At 43.3% G+C, this 18,009-nt stretch overlaps 1 protein-coding gene across 7 annotated transcripts in view; it reads left to right on the plus strand.

Annotated features, from left to right (window-relative positions):
• The window catches only part of ABLIM1 (actin binding LIM protein 1), a 94,939-nt gene that overhangs the window by 22,813 nt on the left and 54,117 nt on the right, over nt 1–18,009 (plus strand). For all 7 annotated transcript variants that reach the window (XM_023546690.2, XM_064269274.1, XM_064269275.1 and 4 more), the window contains exon 2: nt 13,470–13,557. In XM_023546690.2, coding sequence (XP_023402458.1) covers nt 13,524–13,557 — 34 coding nt within the window. In that variant the 5' untranslated portion in view covers nt 13,470–13,523. The remainder of the gene's footprint in view (nt 1–13,469; nt 13,558–18,009) is intronic.

The raw sequence follows: 18,009 nt of genomic DNA on the forward strand, positions 1-18,009 counted from the left end.
TACACACAGGAAACCCTGGTGGCATAGCAGTTAAGAGCTACGGCTGCTAACCAAAAGGTCGCTAGTTAGAATCCACCAGGCACTCCTTGGAAACTGTATGGAGCAGTTCTACTCTGTTCTATAGGGTCACTATGAGTTGGAATCAACTCGACAGCAGTGGGTTTGGTTTGTGTTTTAACTACACACAGCATCGTGAATAATTCTCACAAAATGTTGAATGAAAGCAGCCAGACATATTTGTTTCTACACATGTAAACTTCAAAAACAGGCAAAACTAGCAAATTGGGTTAGAAGTCAGCATATCGATTAGAAGGCGTAGCAACTGGGAGAGGGGATTGTGGGGGTGAAGGGGGACCTTCCAGGTGTACATGATGTTCTCTTTCTTGATTTGGGTGCTAGTTACATGATGTGTTCCATTTGTCAAAATTCATTGAGCAGTATACTTAAGACTTGTGCGTTTTTCTTAGTGTGTGTTATACGTCAATAAAGAAGTTCACATAAAAGACAAAAATACATGCCTAAATTTTCCCCTTCCAAAGAAAGGAACAAAAAGTATATTCAAGACTTTCTGCTTACCTAAAATTCAGTCAGTTGAAAGATGATACTATGAAGTTATAGGGAACCTGCTTTGCTAGGGCTAATCTAAGCTGGGGCCACCCTGGTTTAACCAAGCTGCTAAGCATTGGGAAGGCTATAGGACCCAGTGGTTGTGAGCACTGTTTTTGGAGTTGAATAGACCTGGGTTCAGATCACTTGCATCCCTTGCTAACTGAGTAACCTTGGGTAGTTTCTTGATCTCCCTAAGCTTTGATTTCCTCATCTGTTAAATGGACATAATACCTACCTCAAAGTGTTACTGAGAGGGTAAGGTAGGATGAGGTTTTTGAGGTGCTTATCACAGTGCTGGAAACCCTGGTGGTGTAGTGGTTAAGTGCTACGGCTGCTAACCAAGAGGTCGGCAGTTCCAATCTGCCAGGCACTCCTTGGAAACTCTATCAGACAGTTCTACCCTGTCCTATAGGGTCGCTATGAGTTGGGATCGACTTGACAGCAGTGGGTTTGGTTTTTTGGGTTTATCACAGTGCCTGGAAACAGGTGATGCTTACGTGGTAGCTGGGGAGCAGAAGTTCATCATTTTTCCCCCACCCGGCCACCACAATTGTTCAAAGAATGGTTGCTGATTGATTTAGAGGTGTTCTCATAAGGGTTTCTGTTTGCATGTTTATTTACCAGACATTTCTGTGGAATTTGCTTTGTGGAAAAGGAGAAATCCTGGAGTTGTGACCCATGTTTTTAAGGGAATTTGTAATCTAGGGAGAAACTCATCTTCATTGACTGCTTTCAGGTACTTTGTCAGCAACTTACCTTTGGTTATTTAGTTTTCATAGCAATTGCATGGTCGGTTTTCATATGCCAATTTTTACAGATGAAGAAATAAGTCAGGAAAAGCACCCGAAGCCACACCATTTGCAAGCTCAGAATTCTGACCCTGGGGTCTCTTGGTTTCACAGCCAGCCTCCTTTCTACTCCATGGTGTACAGTGAGGTGGGCAGACAGGCCAGCCATGATCATAGAGGGCAAAATTAAACACGTGTGGTAACTCAGGCAGAGAGCTATGGAAGCACAAAAGAGAAGAGGTTAATTGCAGAGCAGAAATCCGTCTTGAATGGTTTCAGATTTCTGCTTTGCCTTTATTTGCTTTGCCTTGAAATTTGACAAAGTACCCAAAATGTATGTAACTAAACGTTTTCTTTTTAGTCGTCTTAGCCATCATTTATACCTCGTTCATGAATTATTTATCTAGGGGATTATTATTATCTCTCTGAAACAAGAGAAGCGACATGTGGCGCAGTGGTGTTAATACCAGAGAGTCCAATTTGCATGCGAAGATCTAGTCCTGACACTTAGCTGTGGGACCTTGATCTTGGTGCATCAAGTCTTCAGAGCTGCAGTGCGATCACCGGAAAACAAGAATGATGTCACCTATTTCAAAGGGTCAGAGAAGAACTAAATATTGTGCTAAAGCACGTAGCTAAAACACCACCACGAGACGTTCCCAGTAGCTACGTGAAGATGAATGCAGTAGTCCAGGTTTTCTTCTCAACTTCTCATATGGTCCTGGGCAAGTTACTTCACTTCTCTCCAGTTCAGTTTCTCCTCATGTGCAATGGAAAACAATAATGATTATTATCCTCAGGGACAGGGAAGTAATAACTAGCAAACTATTTTTAAAACCCCTTTGAAAACACAGAAATCTTCGTAGAGCTGCTAACAATGCAATATTGCATGTGTATAGATCTGTCCATATACGTGGAAATACATTGCTCTGGGAAAAGAATCCACATTTTCAATAGCTTCCTAAAGGAATCATGACTCCAGAAAAGAAATAAATGTGTTCATGCCCCGCTTTGTCACTGTGGACACTGTCCAGTGGACAGTGGATAGAAACGTTTATCCTGTCTTCCTGGTCAGGTCTTTTTTTGTTTATTTTTCCATCGTTGTTTTCCTTTCCTTTCTTTTCTTTTTTTTCTATGTCTCTTTATCAAGGTATAGTTTATATGGCGTTAAATTCACCCACTGTTAAGTGCACAGTTTGATGAATTTTTAGTAAATTTATACAGTTGTGTAACCATCACCACATTCCAGTTTTAGAACATTTCTGTCACCCCAAAAAGTTACCTCATTTACCCATTTGCAGTCAGCCCCCAGCCCCAGGCAACCACTGATCTGCTTTCCATCTCTTTAGTTTGTTTATTTTCCTAGAAATTTCATATAAATGTGACTGGCTTCTTTCAGTTAATATAATTTTATGATGTTCCTCCATGCTGTTACATGTATCCTCTTTATTGCTTAGTAGTATTCCATTATGTAAATATATCACATTTTGTTTATCCATTCATCAGTTGATAGACATGTGGGTTGTTTCCACCTTTATGCTATTGTGAATAGTGCCACTGTGACCATTCTCATATAAGTCTTTGTACATATGTCATCAGTTTCTCTTGGCTGGATACCTAAGAGTAGAATAGTAAATTTGTGTTCAGTTTTTTTAAGAAAAACTACCAAAGAGTTTTTCCCACCAGCAATGTATGAGAATTCCACTTTCTCCAGGTCTTCCTTAATAGTTGGTATTGTCTATCTTTTTAATTATAACCATTGCAGTGGGTGTGTAATAGCATTTCATTGTGGTTTTAATTCATATTTCCCTAATGACTAACAATGTTTGAGACCTTTTCATGTACTTATTAGGCATTCGTTATCTTCTTTAGTGAAGTATCTGTTTAGGTATCTTGCTTGTTGAGTTGTTTAACCTCTTATTATCGAGCTATAAAAGTTCTTTATATGTTCCGGGTATAAGACCTTTTTCATATATATTGTCTGTTGTTTTTCTCCCAGTCTGTGGCATGTCTTTCCATTTTCTCAATGATGTCTTTTGAAGAGAAAAAGGTTTTAATTGGATAACATCCAATTTTGCAACTTTTTTTCCTTCATTGGTCATGCTTTTGATGTAATAGCTAAGAAACCTTTGCCCTAAACCAAGGTCAGGAATATTTTCTCTGTGTTTTTACCTAGCAGTTTTATAGTTTCACCTTTTATTTTTAGGTCTATGATCCATTTTGATTTCATTTTTTGTGTGTGATGTGAGGTAGGGACTTAAGCTGTTTAATTGAATGTGAATATTCAATTGTCCCATCACCATCTGTTGGAAAGACTATTCCTTGGCTCTTTATTAAAGATCAGTTGGCCGTAAATGTGTGGGTTTATTCCTGGATTTTTTCTTCTGTTCCACTGATCTGAATGTCTGTCCTGTGCTAATACCACACTGTCTTGATTACTTTTTAGTAAATTTTGAAATCAGGTAGTTTAAGTCATCTAACTTCACCCTATTCTTTTCACAATGGTTTTGACTATTCTAGGTCTTCTGCATTTCCATATAAATTTTAGGATCGGTTTGTCATTTTCTACAAACAAACCTGCTGGAATTTTGATAGGGATTGCACTGAATGTTTAGATCAATTTAGTGACACTGGTTAGGTCCTTTAGGAATGTACACTTTACAGCTAACATTTATATAACACTGTGAAACTGCCAAGACTCCTTTAAAGTTTTTACACTTAATTCTTTGGATGGAGATGAGAAAGCAGTAACCGTCTGTGAGAAGCCAATATATGCTTATGCTGAGATGTTGCAGCTTTTTTCATTCCTTGTTGTTGTTAGTTGCCGTCGAGTTGATTCCAATTCATGGTGAGCCCCATGTGTACAGAGTAGAACTGCTCCATAGGATTTTCAAGCCTATGACCTTTCAGAAGCAGATCACCAGACCTGTCTTCCAAGGTGCCCCTGGGTGGCTTCAAACCTCTAATCTTTCTGCTAATAGTCAAGTGCTTGACTGTTTGCACCACCCAACGACTCCTTTTCTTTTCTTACCCCCCATGAAAAGGACAGAGTTGGTACCCTGTCTTTTATGTTTTCAGCAGCTGGTCAAAGAGAACCAGAGCATTAGAATATAATGATTTCTTTTTCTTCGAATAATTATGTGCATCCTTGCTTGGGAAGACAAGCTGCCGACTCAGAATGTGTGTTCAGAGCAGAGTCTGCTCAACTCAGAGGGGTTGCAGTTGGTAAGGCGGAGGGGCTATAGTATGTTCTCATCTGTACAGTCAGGGTTTGCACAGACTTGTGTAGAGCCCTCTGGGCTTTGGGAAAGCTGACTATGTAGATTCATGTATCCGCCTTGGCCCAGGATACAAATTTTGGGCCAGGGCACACCCTTACTATCCTGCCCGTTCATGATGCTATACCCGGAAAAAAAAGCCTCCCAGAACAGGTGAGTGAGTGCTCAGCCTGCAGATCAAGCCAATCCAGTTGCACTGGAAACCTCTCCCACTTCAAGGGAATAAACAGTGAACACAAGAAGGCTGAGTCAGCCCCTGTGCTGCCTTTCTGCAGGAACAAAGCAGGGAACTTGGAATGATTGTGCCTTTCCCTTCCCACCCCTGCACCTACCACGTAAGCAGTACATCCTTGTTACCCCCTTAGGCTTCCTCCTCTACCATCAGGCTTGGGCTTTGGTACCACCCAGACCATTGTCTGTGTAGTTCATGGTGAGCTGCATAGACTCATTTGGATGCTTTAAAAAGAAGTGCTCACTTCTGGGCCCTGCCCTAGGGCTACTTCCATTTTAAAAAGGCTCACCAGGTATAGCTTATGCACAGTAAAGTTGGGGAACTCCTGATCTAGGCCTGTGCGCTAGACTCCAACTGTTTGCATGTCCTTTGTCTGAAATCACCATCAATCAGAGCTGTGTTTGTGAGAGTCTCAGGGACAGGAAAGCAATTTGTTTATTCCTCTGGGTGTTCTGAGCACCAACTCTGAATCAAATTAGATCTTAAAAAAACACAAAACTGCAAACCCAGGCCTTGATAGTTTAACTTCCTCGGTGGAAGTGACATTACTCAGCTTTCAGTGCCATACCCTAGGTTTTTCCCAAGGGTCTATGTAACAAACAACTAGTTGAATGTTTCCTTCCATCGGTGAAATTAATGTGGAGGATGATTTTCTGTTCCATAGCTAAAGGTCCTTTATATAAGGATTCCTTTTAGTGCATGAAAACCCGGTGGCGTAGTGGTTAAGTGCGACGGCAGCTAACCAAAGGGTGGGCGGTTCAAATCCGCCAGGCGCTGTCCATGGAAACTCTATGGGACAGTTCTACTCTGTTGGACTCAACTCGACAGCACTGGGTTTGGTTTGATTTTTGGTTTAGTGCTTAGGGGCCAGGTTAGCATGATGGTTAAAATGTGGGCCTGGAGCCAGGCTAACCAAAAAAAAAAACCAAACCCACTGCCATCGAGTCGATTCCGACTCATAGCGACCCTATAGGACAGAGGAGAACTGCCCCTTAGAGTTTCCAAGGAGTGCCTGGCGGATTCAAACTGCTGACCTTTTGGTTAGCAGCCATAGCAGTTAACCACTATGCTACCAGGGTTTCCGGAGTCAGGCTACCTGGGTTCAAAGCCTAGCCTTGCCTTTTGGAAGTATTGGGAGCTTTGGATAAATTGTTCTCTTTGAGTTCTGGCTTGAGTTCCTTGTTTATAGAACCCTACTGTAAAATAGCACCTACATCATAGGGCTGTTGAGAGACAAGTCACTTAAAGTATTTGGTACAATGCCTGGCATCGCCTGTGGAATGTCTGCCTTAAAATGACTGGTAGTAATTTTGAATCAGGAAACCTTGCTTCTCTGGTAGTAATTTTGAATCAGGAAACCTTGCTTCTCTAGTAAAAATTGTATGTGCTTGGGTGTGGTTGTTTTTTTTTTTTCCAAATAGACTTTTTGTTTTAATTAGTTAATTTTTACGGTCATCAAATGTATATAAGAGAACATTCGCCATTTTAACCATTTTTACGTGTACAATTCGGTAGCATTACACTCACCATGCTATGCAACCATCACCTCTGTCCATTTCCAGTTTCTTTCGTCACCTTTAACAGAAATTCGGTGCCCCTAAAGCACTAGTTCCCCCTCTCCCTGCCCCTTCCTTCCCCAGTGTCATGGATTGAATTGTGTCCCCCAAAAATGTGTGTCAACTTGGTTAGGCCATGATTCCCAGTATTGTGTGGTTGTCCTCCATTTTGTTATTTTCCTGTGTGTTATAAATCATAATCTCTGCCAGTGGTTAAAGAAGATTAGGGTGCAATGTAACACCCTTGCTCAGGTCACACCCCTGATCCACTGTAAAGAGAGTTTCCGTAGGGTGTGGCCTGAACCACCTTTTATCTTACAAGAGATAAAAGGAAAGGGAAACAAGCAGAGAGTGGGAGGACCTCATAGCACCCAGAAAGCAGTGCTGGGAGCAGAGCATGTCCTTGGACCTGGGGTTCCTGCGTGGAGAAGCTCCTAGCCCAAGGGAAGAATGGTAACAAGGACCTTCCTCCGGAAACAACAGAGAGAGGAAGTCTTCCCCTGGAGCTAATGCCCTGAATTTGGACTTCTAGCCTACTAAAAAAAAAAAAAAAAATTTTTTTTGTGAGAAAATAAATTTCTTTTTGTTAAAACCATCCACTTGTGGTATTTGTTATAGCAGCACTAGATGACTAAGACACCTGGTAACCACTTATAAACTTTGGTCTCTGCGTTTTCCTGTTCTAGATATTTTACATAAATGGGATCATACAATACTTGTCCTTTTGTGTCCAACTTATTTTACTCAGCATAGTGTTTTTAAAGTTTATCCAAGCTGTGGCATGTATCAGAACTTCATTTTCTTCATGGTTGAATAATAGTCCATTGTGTAGATTCACCAAATTTTGTTTGTCCAGCCACCTGTTGATGAATCAGTGAAACTTTTGTGGCCTATCATTTTCCCTTTTGGCCTCAACTACCAAGAAGCTCAAATCACCAAAAACAATATATATATATTTGGCCTTAGTTTGGGTCTTTAATTTTTTTTTCTTTATCACCAAGGTTTTTACTTGATTGTTTTAAAGTTATCTCTGATAAATACCTGCAAATCCTTTTTGGAACTAGGCAGGGCACTCATTACAAACAGAAGGAGGCTGACTTCAAGGACCATCTCCCATGCCTCCCAGGCTCATCTCAGGAGTAGAGCACTCCAAGAGAAAGGAAGGGAAAAGTACTAAAAAGGATAGCTGTGGTCCAGGAGCAAAGCAGATTATCAGACAAACAGATTATCTGCCAAAGTATTGGTTCTGTAATTACAGTTCTCTTTCTCTGTCCCAGTGTCATATTCCAGTAGACACAGGGCTTAGTTGGGGCATCAGAATTCCTCCTGGGTACCAGAGCCATAGGGTTATTGGTTATGGTTAAGCTCCATTCCCTGCCATCAAGCATTTCCTTTCTCTACCCAAATTGCTTTTCCATTAACACTGCTCAATGAGTTCATATAGGTATGGGATTTATCATGCAGAAGCATAGAATTTTACAGCTGAACAGGACTTGAGATTGTCTAGTCCAGCGCCTCATATCCTATGGCTGGGGGGCCTGGGACTTGAAGCGGATGATTGAGGTCCTATAGGTAACAAACTAAGGAATGATCCCCAGGCCTCCTGATGCCAAATCTTGTAGCCCTTCCCCTACGCCCTGTCCACAAGGAGTTCAGAATTCCTTTCTTTACTTCGTTGACAGTGTGTTTCATTCAAAATCTACCTGTCTTACACTCAATACATGGAAGGTCAGCTCAGTTGGACTGGACCAAAAGCAAAGAAGTTTGTGGGATAAAATGAATGCTTCAAAGGTCAGCGGAGCAGGGGCGGGAATCTGGGGAACATGGTTTGAGGGGACTTCTAAGTCAATTGGCAAAATAATTCTAGTAAGAAAACATTCTGCATCCCACTTTGAAATGTGGCGTCTGGGGTCTTAAATGCTAACAAGTGACCATCTAAGATGCATCAATTGGTCTCAACCCACCTGGAGCAAAGGAAAACGAAGAACACCAAGGTCACACGGCAACTAAGAACCCAAGAGACAGAAAGGGCCACATGAACCAGAGACCTACATCATCCTGAGACCAGAAGAACTAGTTGGTGCCCGGCCACAGTCGATGACTGCCCTGACAGGGAGCACAACAGAGAACTCCTGAGGGAGCAGGAGATCAGTGGGATGCAGACCCCAAATTCTCATAAAAAGACCATACTTAATGGTCTGACTGCGACTAGAGGAATCCCCGCGGCCCTGCTCCCCAGACCTTCTGTTGGCACAGGACAGGAACCATCCCCGAAGACAACTCATCAGACATGAAAGGGACTGGTCAGCGGGTGGGAGAGAGATGCTGAAGAAGAGTGAGCTAATTATATCAGGTGGTCACTTGAGAGTGTGATGGCAACTCTTGTCTGGAGGGGGGATGGGAGGATAGAGAGAGAGGGAAGCTGGCAAAATTGTCACGAAAGGAGAGACTGAAAGGGTGACTCAATAGGGGGAGAGCAAGTGGGAGTACGGAGTAAGATGTATGTAAACTTATATGTGACAGACTGGTTGGATTTGTAAATGTTCACTTGAAGCTTAATAAAAGTTAATAAAAAAAAAAAAATCTACCTGTCTTAATTATCTAGTGCTGCTATAATAGAAATGCCATAAGTGGATGGCTTTAACAAACCCAAGTTTATCCTCTCACAGTCTAGGAGGATAGAAGTCCGAACTCAGGGCCCTAGCTCCAGAGGAAGGCTTTCTTTCTCTGTTGACTCTGGGGAAAGGTCCTTGTCATCAGTCTTTCCCTGGTCTAGGAGCTTCTTAGCACAAGGACCCCAGGTTCAAAGGACACGCTCTGCTCCTGGCTCTTCTTGCTTAGTGGTAATGAGGTCCATCTCCTCTCTGTTCAATTCTCTCTTATATCTCAAAAGAGATTGACTTCAAGATACAACCTAATCCTGTAGATGGTGTCCTGCCTCATTAACATAACTATTTCTTATCCTGCCTCATTGATATCATAGAGATTAGAATTTATAACATATAGGTAATTGCATCAGATCACAAAATGGAGGACAGTCACACAATACTGGGAATCATGGCCTAGCCAAGTTGACACACATTTTTGGGGGGTGCAGTTCGATCCATAACACTGCATTATACCAAATTTTGCCTTAGAGTGGTTAGTATTTCCCCAGGATTCTAGCTTGTGTGCTTAAGTTCACACTTTAATTTAGGAATTAACCAAATACTAGCAATAACCACAGGAGACTGGCTTAATCAGCACTATTAAAGGCAAGCAGTTTTTAGCACGTCAAATGTGTAGGCAGGTACTTTGTAAATGCAGCTGTGTAAGCAAATTGTTTATTGTTCATAGAGTTTAATACAAGCCAGAATGCAGACTTTTAACATGTGCAGTTTGAATATGTGAAAATGCAGAAAGTGAGGTTGTAAAAGCTCTTAAAATAGAGGGGTACAAAGATGGATGGAGAATAGTGATGACAGAACTCTGGCAAAGCCCAGGGGATCACCTGGCTTATCGGCTCAGGCATAGCCAGGTACCCAGTAGCCATCACCTATGACATCACCCACCACAGCAAAGCCCAGACTGTGCTTCAAGGGTTTATAATCAGTAGCCTCCTCTAGCCAATGAATTGCATGTTTATTGCCTATTTCTCGTATGGACACTATTTAGTCTTTCATTTTGCTCATGGTTTGAGATACTTTCCCTTTCTTCTCAAAATGACCCCAGTTTGAATGATTTTGGTACAGCGACATCCATTTTTTGTTAGTTTGCATGTGACCCCGTGTCTGGGTCCAGCTTTGGTGCTTTTCCTGGCCCTGTGAGCAGGGCTTGTCTGGGAACCATCATGGGTGCCTGAACAAGGAGAAATGAAACCAACACGTAGCTCACACATGCAAAGGGGTAAATACCCTTTACTGAGACCAGCCTTTTCTCTTGGGGAGGAAACCTGAGAAAAGGTCCTGAAAGGCAACAGTGCTGTTTCCCTGAGGGTTGCACTGGGCCTTTTATCATCAGTAATATCCAGATCCAGCGGGAGACAGGTCAGTAACAAGGACAGACTTTTGGCTCCCTTGTCCTGGAGCACCGAACCTGCAGCCCCCAGGCCCTCACTGCTGCAAAAACAGAGGACTCGGGAAGGGCTGTGCAGCTGCCCTTGGGCTCTTGCGCACTGCCTTTGTGAACACATTCAGCATCTTGGGATGAAGCAAGTGCATGGGTCATGACTGCTATCCCCTGACACAGTGAGGGCATTGTTTCTTAGCAGTGTTTTTGCTCATAATTTCTAGAGCAAGGCCCTCCCACATGGGGCATTGATGTATCTTGCATCCCCTGTGCATGTCTTAGTCACCTAGTGCTGCTATAACATGAATACCGCAAGTGGATGGCTTTAACACAGAGAAGTTTATTCTCTCACAGACCAGGGCGCCAGCTCCAGGGGAAGGCTTTCTCTCTCTGTTGACGCTGAAGGAAGGTCCTTGTGATGCATCAGTCTCCCTCGGTCTGGGAGCATCTCAGCACAGGAACCTCAGGTCCAAAGGACGCAATCTACTCCTGGCACTACTTTTTATATCTCAAAAGAGATTGGCTTAAGACGCTACCTAATCTTAGAAACCTCATCGATATAACTGCTGCTTATCCTTCTTATTACACCAGAGTAATAGGATTTACAACATATAGGAAAATCACATAAAATGGTGGATAATCACAGAATACTGGGACTCATGGCCCAGCTAAGTTGACAGGTATTTTGGGGGGACACGATTCAATCCATGACAGTGCATAGTAGCTCTTCCAGCGTAGTCACCCTCCTCTGCCTGCTCTTAGGAAAGGGTGGGCACCCGGAGAGCCTTTCACCAGCTTCCCAAGCCACGCTAGCAAGTCTTCTCTTTGTGAATGGCCCTGGAACCATCTCTGTGTGTAGGAGTATTATGCTGATATTTCTGTTGTTATTATTTCAAGATTTCATTTGGCCATTCACCCCAGTATCGCTGTAGTTACAGCAGTGTAGTACTGTGTGGTTATTTGTTGTGCAAGTGGTTTGCAGTCGGCTGCTCACGTAAAGGTTGGCAGTTAGAACCCACCCAGCAACTCCATGGAAGAAAGTTTTGGTGAACTGCTTCTGTAAAGATTACAACCAAGCAAACGCAATGGACCAGTTCTACCCTGTGACACATGGGACTGCCATGAGTCAGGGGCCGACTCGATGGCAGTTAACAGCAGCAGCAGCAGCTAGTTATGACCATGCACTCAGAGCCAGACTGTCTGGGTTTAAATCCTGGCACCACCATTTCCTAGCTGGGTGGCCATGGACAAGTTATTAAACCTCTCCAGGCCTCAGCTTCCTCATCTATAACCAGTAACCCGTTGCTGTTGATTCAGTTCCTACTCACGGCGACCCCATGTGTGTCAGAGTAGAACTGTGCTCCATGGGGTTTTTAGTGGCCGATTTTTCAGAAGTAGATCTCCAGGCCTTTTTCTGAGGAGTCTCTGGGTGGACTCAAATCACCCACCGTTTGCCTAGTAGTGAGCACATAACCGTTTGCACTACCAAGGGACTGAGACCCCCACCTTAAGCACATACCTAACAGGGATAATGCCTCACAGTTCATCACCATTGCTAAGGCCAGCTTACTCACCCAGCGCACACAGGGTCGCAGTAAGTCAGAGACCACTTGATGGCAGCTGTTTAAATCCTTTCCTCGTTTAGTTCATACTTGACCCGGGTGGGCTAAGGGCAGGATCAGCTTTGTGATGACATTTCTTACCCCCACCTCACCCCCCAAAAATTAGCATATGGGTAAGAACAAGAGCAGCACTTCTGGAATTTTCTGGCAGGCACCACTGAAAAGATTTCATTCTTGGCTTCCAATTTTAAATCACTTCAGTGTTTGTTTTGGTTTGTTTGTTTGTTTTTCCCACTTGATTATCTTGAGTAACTGAGCGCCATCTTAGGCTCTGATTGCTAAGGGGCTTTTGTAGTTTCCACAGGAGGGTGTGAGAAAGGAATCACTACCCGACCCCTGACTTCCTGTTGAGATTTCCTGCAGGTTCTAACGCAGGGTGCAGCCTCTTCTAACTCTGGCGTCTCAGCACTGGCTCGCCATGGTTAGTGCAAAAGATATGTCCTCACAGTTGACTGACAAAACCATTTAACCCCACGTTAAATTTGATAATTTTTAGGCAGTGAGGAGTTTCTGCTAAGCTGTGAAGGAGAGGATTTTGATTTCATCAAGCATGTATATGGAGCATGACTCTAATGTGACTTGGCACCTGTCTAGAGAATTGTCCCTGAGTCCAGTGACACTGCACTTTAGGGGAGTCAGCACCTGCTGTGATGGCATCTGTCGTATTTAGGAATGTGAGATGGCCGTGAATAAGATGGAGCTCCCTCAGTAAAATGGCTTCTTCAGAAAACTCTTAACGTAAGACATCGGCAGAAGATGGTTGTAAACAGCATGGAAGAGGATCTGGGCTCCTTCTGAGATAAAAGCAATGAATGCCGTTTTTACTCTGGTTTTTCTCACCTCGATGCAAGCTGGATAGATTTTATTATTTTCAGATTGTTTAGCCAAGAAAGCAAGAGCCTTTAGTTCTTGTAATGACGGGGACCGTTTGTTTTTACTGGTTTAGCACAAATGAACATTGGCCTCCAGCATAAATTCGAATCGTAATGCTTTTGAGGTGGAGTTTTTGGGAGACAGAGTTAGACCTACCTCAGGTACATGTAGGTAACTGACAGCCACCCAGGAAAGCTAGATCAAGGGAGAAGTGGAAGGCAAAGAGTCCAAGAGGCAGGGCGCCCCCTCGTGGCAGGGGTGAGGAGTGGTCACTGAGCCCCTCCCCATATCAGTGTGGTTAACTTTGGCTTCTGGGGCTGTTTGTGTTAGAAATTTGGTCAGTTGGACAATTATTTTTCCTTCTTCCGTATCTTCCCTTTCCCTCCCAGATGTCCAACCCCTGAAAAGAAGCCAGGAACCATGACAAGGAGTAGACTGACTGTTGGCCACCTTTTCTCTTGCAGGCAGGTGACAAACATTATCACCCCAGCTGTGCACGATGCAGCAGATGCAGCCAGATGTTCACAGAAGGAGAGGAAATGTATCTTCAAGGTGAGATGGACTCAGGAGCACTGTAAGGGTTCCCCGCCTGGAGAAAGAAAACCTTGCTGTATTTGTTTATCTAATTGTTTTTAGGGTAGGAGGCATTTCATTAGCTTCGGGCCTTACCCAAACCCAAAATGAATGTGGCCAAAAGCTACCTCATCAGTTAGTATTAATCAGCCAAGCGGCTGACATGTGGGCAGTGAGCCCCTGGGGCCATGAAGGAATGAAGTCATGTTGTTGCTTGGATTGGATGAATAGGACTTGACATTCGTTGCTATGGATGTGAAAAGAAAAAAAAAAAGAAAAGATTGTCATCCAGTTGATTCCAACTTACGGTGACCCCATGTGTGTCTGAGTAGAACTGTGCTCCATGGGGTTTTCAATGGCCGATTTTTCGGAAGTAAATCACCAGGCCTTTCTTCCAAGGCACCTGCAGATGGACTTGAACCTCCAACTTCTAGGTTAGCAGCTGAGCGTATTAACTGTTCGTACCACACAGGGACATGAAAATCAGCAGTTCCTCCTTCCCAGGCCCGCCCCAGCAATATGCTTGAGAAACAAAAGATGAAAGAGAGAAAGCATTTCTGGAAATTTTACTTATTTGATGGCTCATTGTCATTTCTCCTTTTCACTATTCTGGGGGTTAGAGAGGATTTTTTGAGGCCTCCCAGTCTGCTCTTAACAGGGCTTTCAGGAAGAAGAAAATCTCGTATTTGGGGTATTAATTACAGCACAGTCTTACTTCATCCTATTAAGATGACATAGCTTTTGTATCGAGAGAAAGCGAGAGAGGATGCACTGTACCCGAAGTCCCTGCAAGAGAAATGGAGAAATTTCTGATGGCAAAGACACACAAACAAGTACTCATTTCTAAGGGACCATGCCATTTTTTTAACTGAAAATACTGTGGAGACGTTTTCCCAGGGTAAAACTACGATGCATTTTTATCTCCTCTTAACTGCTGAAGCTTCTTGGAGGGAGTTTGGGGAGGGTCCTCTCCGAGTGAGCAGCACCATCTGTGTGTGCGTTTTACTATTTTTAGCTGGAAAAAGAGTTATGAATTAGACAAGGGCTTATCAGCAAAATTACTGAGAACCGTAAGAGCCATAGCTCCTTCGGTTTGGGTAATTACTGGGTCTGAGCTGCCTTTGTCATTTCTTCATTTCTGCTTGCACGGAACACCGTGTGTATTTTTAATGACTGCTTTGCTTTGCTCTCAGTTTGTATTCTGATGCAACTAAGAAAAGTCAACAGAAATGATTCCTGAGTGTTAAAGCAAACTGTGGCTGCTCTCCCCACGCTCCCAAAATACTAGCTGTGTAAAAAACTGACAACCCAGATACTTACTAGCTTTACTTTTAAAATGATCGCTCTGAAAAATTATGATGAAAAACATCACTGAACTTTAAGGGGCCAGATGAAGGCAAATGATAGGTACCAGTGCCTGAATCTGATGGTTTCATGTAGGCCTTATGTGACACATTTCCCCAAAGACAGGCTCTGTATCTGCAATGGCAATAGACAGGTGGCACCTTGCAGTTATAGCATGGAGCAGATTTATTCTCTGTTGATCTCGCAGCTTTGTTTTAGATTTTTGTGTGCCGGTCATGGTACTCAAAAACAAAGGCACTCAGCAATTCCACTCCTAGGTATAGACCCAAAAGAATTGAAAGCAGAGACTCAAAAACAGTTACTTGCACACAGGTGTTAATTGCAGCATTATTCACAATAGCCAACACCCTAAGTGTCCATCAACAGATGAATGGATACGCAAAATGTGGTCTGCACATACGATGGAATGTTATTCAGCCAAAAGAAATGAAGTCCTGATACCTGCCACGGCATAGATGAACCTCGTAAACATTATGCTGAGTGAAATAAACCAGACCCAAAAGGTCAAATACCGTATAGGAAATTTATATGAAATATCCAGAATAGGCAAATGCGTAGAGACAGAAAGTAGATGAGTGGTTACCAGGGGCTCAAGGGAGAAGGGAGTGGGGAGATACTGTTCACTGGGTACAGAGTTTCTGTTTGGGGTGATGAAAAAGTTTGGAAATAAATAGCGGTGCTGGTGGCACAGCATTGTGAATAAAACTGATGCCACTGAATTGCACACTTAAAAATAGTTAAAATGGGAAATTTGATGGTATCTATACCACAATTAAAAGGAAAAAAAGGTACAAGAGTGCTTGTCAACCCGGGTCTGCTGGGAACTGAGTCTTGGAGGCTCTGGGGGCCGCTCTGCACATTCAGGATTGTTCTGGGTGTTGAGTAGAGAGGGTGATTGCAAGCAGCGCACAAACACAGGATGTTCGCACTATGAATGAACAAGCCCCTGTTAAGCTGGGACCAATTCAGAAATTCGGGGGTTATTCAGACATCTCCCCTGGAGTTGTTCTTTCATTCTCTTTGCTGCCCTCTCCTTAGCACGGCCCTAAGGATGAGCAGTTTCTTCCCCAGCCTTCGATGCTCTCCCCAGATCACATTCCTTGTATGTCTGGCCTCCGGAGGACAGTGTTGACACTGTGTGCAGAGCCAGTGTTCTGAGTGACGAGTCCTGCTCAGCAGTTCCTTTCCATAGAATGCCTCTCCTGAACCTGGCCCTGACCCTTTGCCCTGGGCTCTCCACATAAAGAGCATTTCCTCTGCTTTGCAGTCAGCCTTTGAGTCAGTGTTAGTGTTAAAGGGACCTATATGTCTGGGATTTGTGTGTGTGTTTGATTTTTTTATTTTGGGGGGCCTGGGTTAATATAGGTGGAAATCATTGCTAAGTAGGAATTAGATTATGATTCTGATGACAAATTTTTCCTCATCATTCATTTAATATTATTTTAGCTCAGTGGTATAAAATAATTCACAAGTTCTTTTAATTTGGTGACTTTTCAAGCACACACAGGTTGCTGCTTAAAGAGGTAAAGATTTAAACAATTAAATGTAGAAAACCTAATAATTCGTGCTGAGACTCATGTTAAATTGATAATTTACTCACTCCTTTTGATTGAATAACTGTTTGCTGAAGTCTCTTTAAGCGCTCATTCAGGTTCTTCTGTCCATTCCCACATTTGAACAGATCTCCTTGAGCACAGGACTTACGTATAAGCCTGACCCGTAATCATATAAGTGACACGTCTAACATATATGGGCCTATAAAAACATATAGGCAGGCGCTGGATTCTGACAAGATAAGAGCTTTGTATTGGAGGCAAAGGTCTTGTGAGTTCTGTAATGCTGATACTGTCAGTGAGAGTGCTTTTTTTCTAAGAAAGTCTATTGACCCAGGCATTAAAAATAACTTATATGTAGACACCTCACTAGTTTAAAAGTGAAGAAGTTCCCCAGGCCCTCTGTTAACCCAAGACCAGAGCCATTCCTGAAGTCAACTCTTCAAACAGGGATTGGACTGGACTATAAGACAGAAAATGATACTGGAGAGGAGTGAGCTTCTTGGCTTAAGTAGACACATGAGACTATGTGGGCAGCTTCCATCTGGAGGGGAGATGAGAAGGCAGAGGGGGACAGGACCTAGATGAACGGACATGAGGAATACAGAGTGGAAAGAAGGAGTGTGCTGTCTCATTAGGGGGAGAGCAGCTAGGAGTACATAGCAAGGTGGGTGTTTTTATATGAGAGACTGACTTGATTTGTAAACTTTGACTTAAAGCACAATTAAAAAAAAAAAAGTGAAGAAGTTGTTTTAGTTAGAAGGTTAGAAGTTTAATAGGGAGACTTTTGAGATCTGCACTAAGCCAGGGACACATGGGCAAATCCCAGCTTTGTGCTGACTGCATGGTAGGATCGCCATGAATCCGATCCCCAAAGTGTGGAAATGGATCCAGTCCTCATCTTGCCGCTTCTGCATCCTTGTCACCAGCCGCTCATGCAGCACACTCTGTCACTGATCCCAGCTACCCAGACCTGGGTCAGAGCTCGCGAATTAGATGGACACCATCTTTCAGACTATCAAATAGGTAGATGCCAGCCCCTGCTGGCTCTCACTGCCCTTGTGGGTTCGCTAATTGTCTGGAATGACTCACAGAATTCATGGAGAGTATACCATAGTTGGAAACCCTGGTGGCATAGTGCTTAAGAGCTATGGCTGCTAACCAAAACATCAACAGTTTGAATCCACCAGGCGCTCCTTAGAAACTCAATGGGGCAGTTCTACTCTATCCTGTAGGGCCGCTATGAGTTAGAATTGACTTGACGGCAATGGGTTTGGCTTTTGGTTTTATACCATACTTAAAGCTACAGCTTTATTACAGCCAAAAAGGCTACAAACAAAGAGTACATATGGTGAGGTCTGGGAGGAGTCACAGTACAGAGCTTCCATGTCCCAAGGAGGGACACAGAGCCCTCTCCAGTGCATGATCACCAACCAGGAAGATCCGTCTGAGCCTTAGGGTCCAGGGCTCTTATCAGCTTGACCACTTGGCCATGAGAGATTAAATCACACTT

Source organism: Loxodonta africana, chromosome 16 (assembly GCF_030014295.1).
Source record: "Loxodonta africana isolate mLoxAfr1 chromosome 16, mLoxAfr1.hap2, whole genome shotgun sequence".
NCBI classification, from domain to species: Eukaryota; Metazoa; Chordata; class Mammalia; order Proboscidea; family Elephantidae; genus Loxodonta; species Loxodonta africana.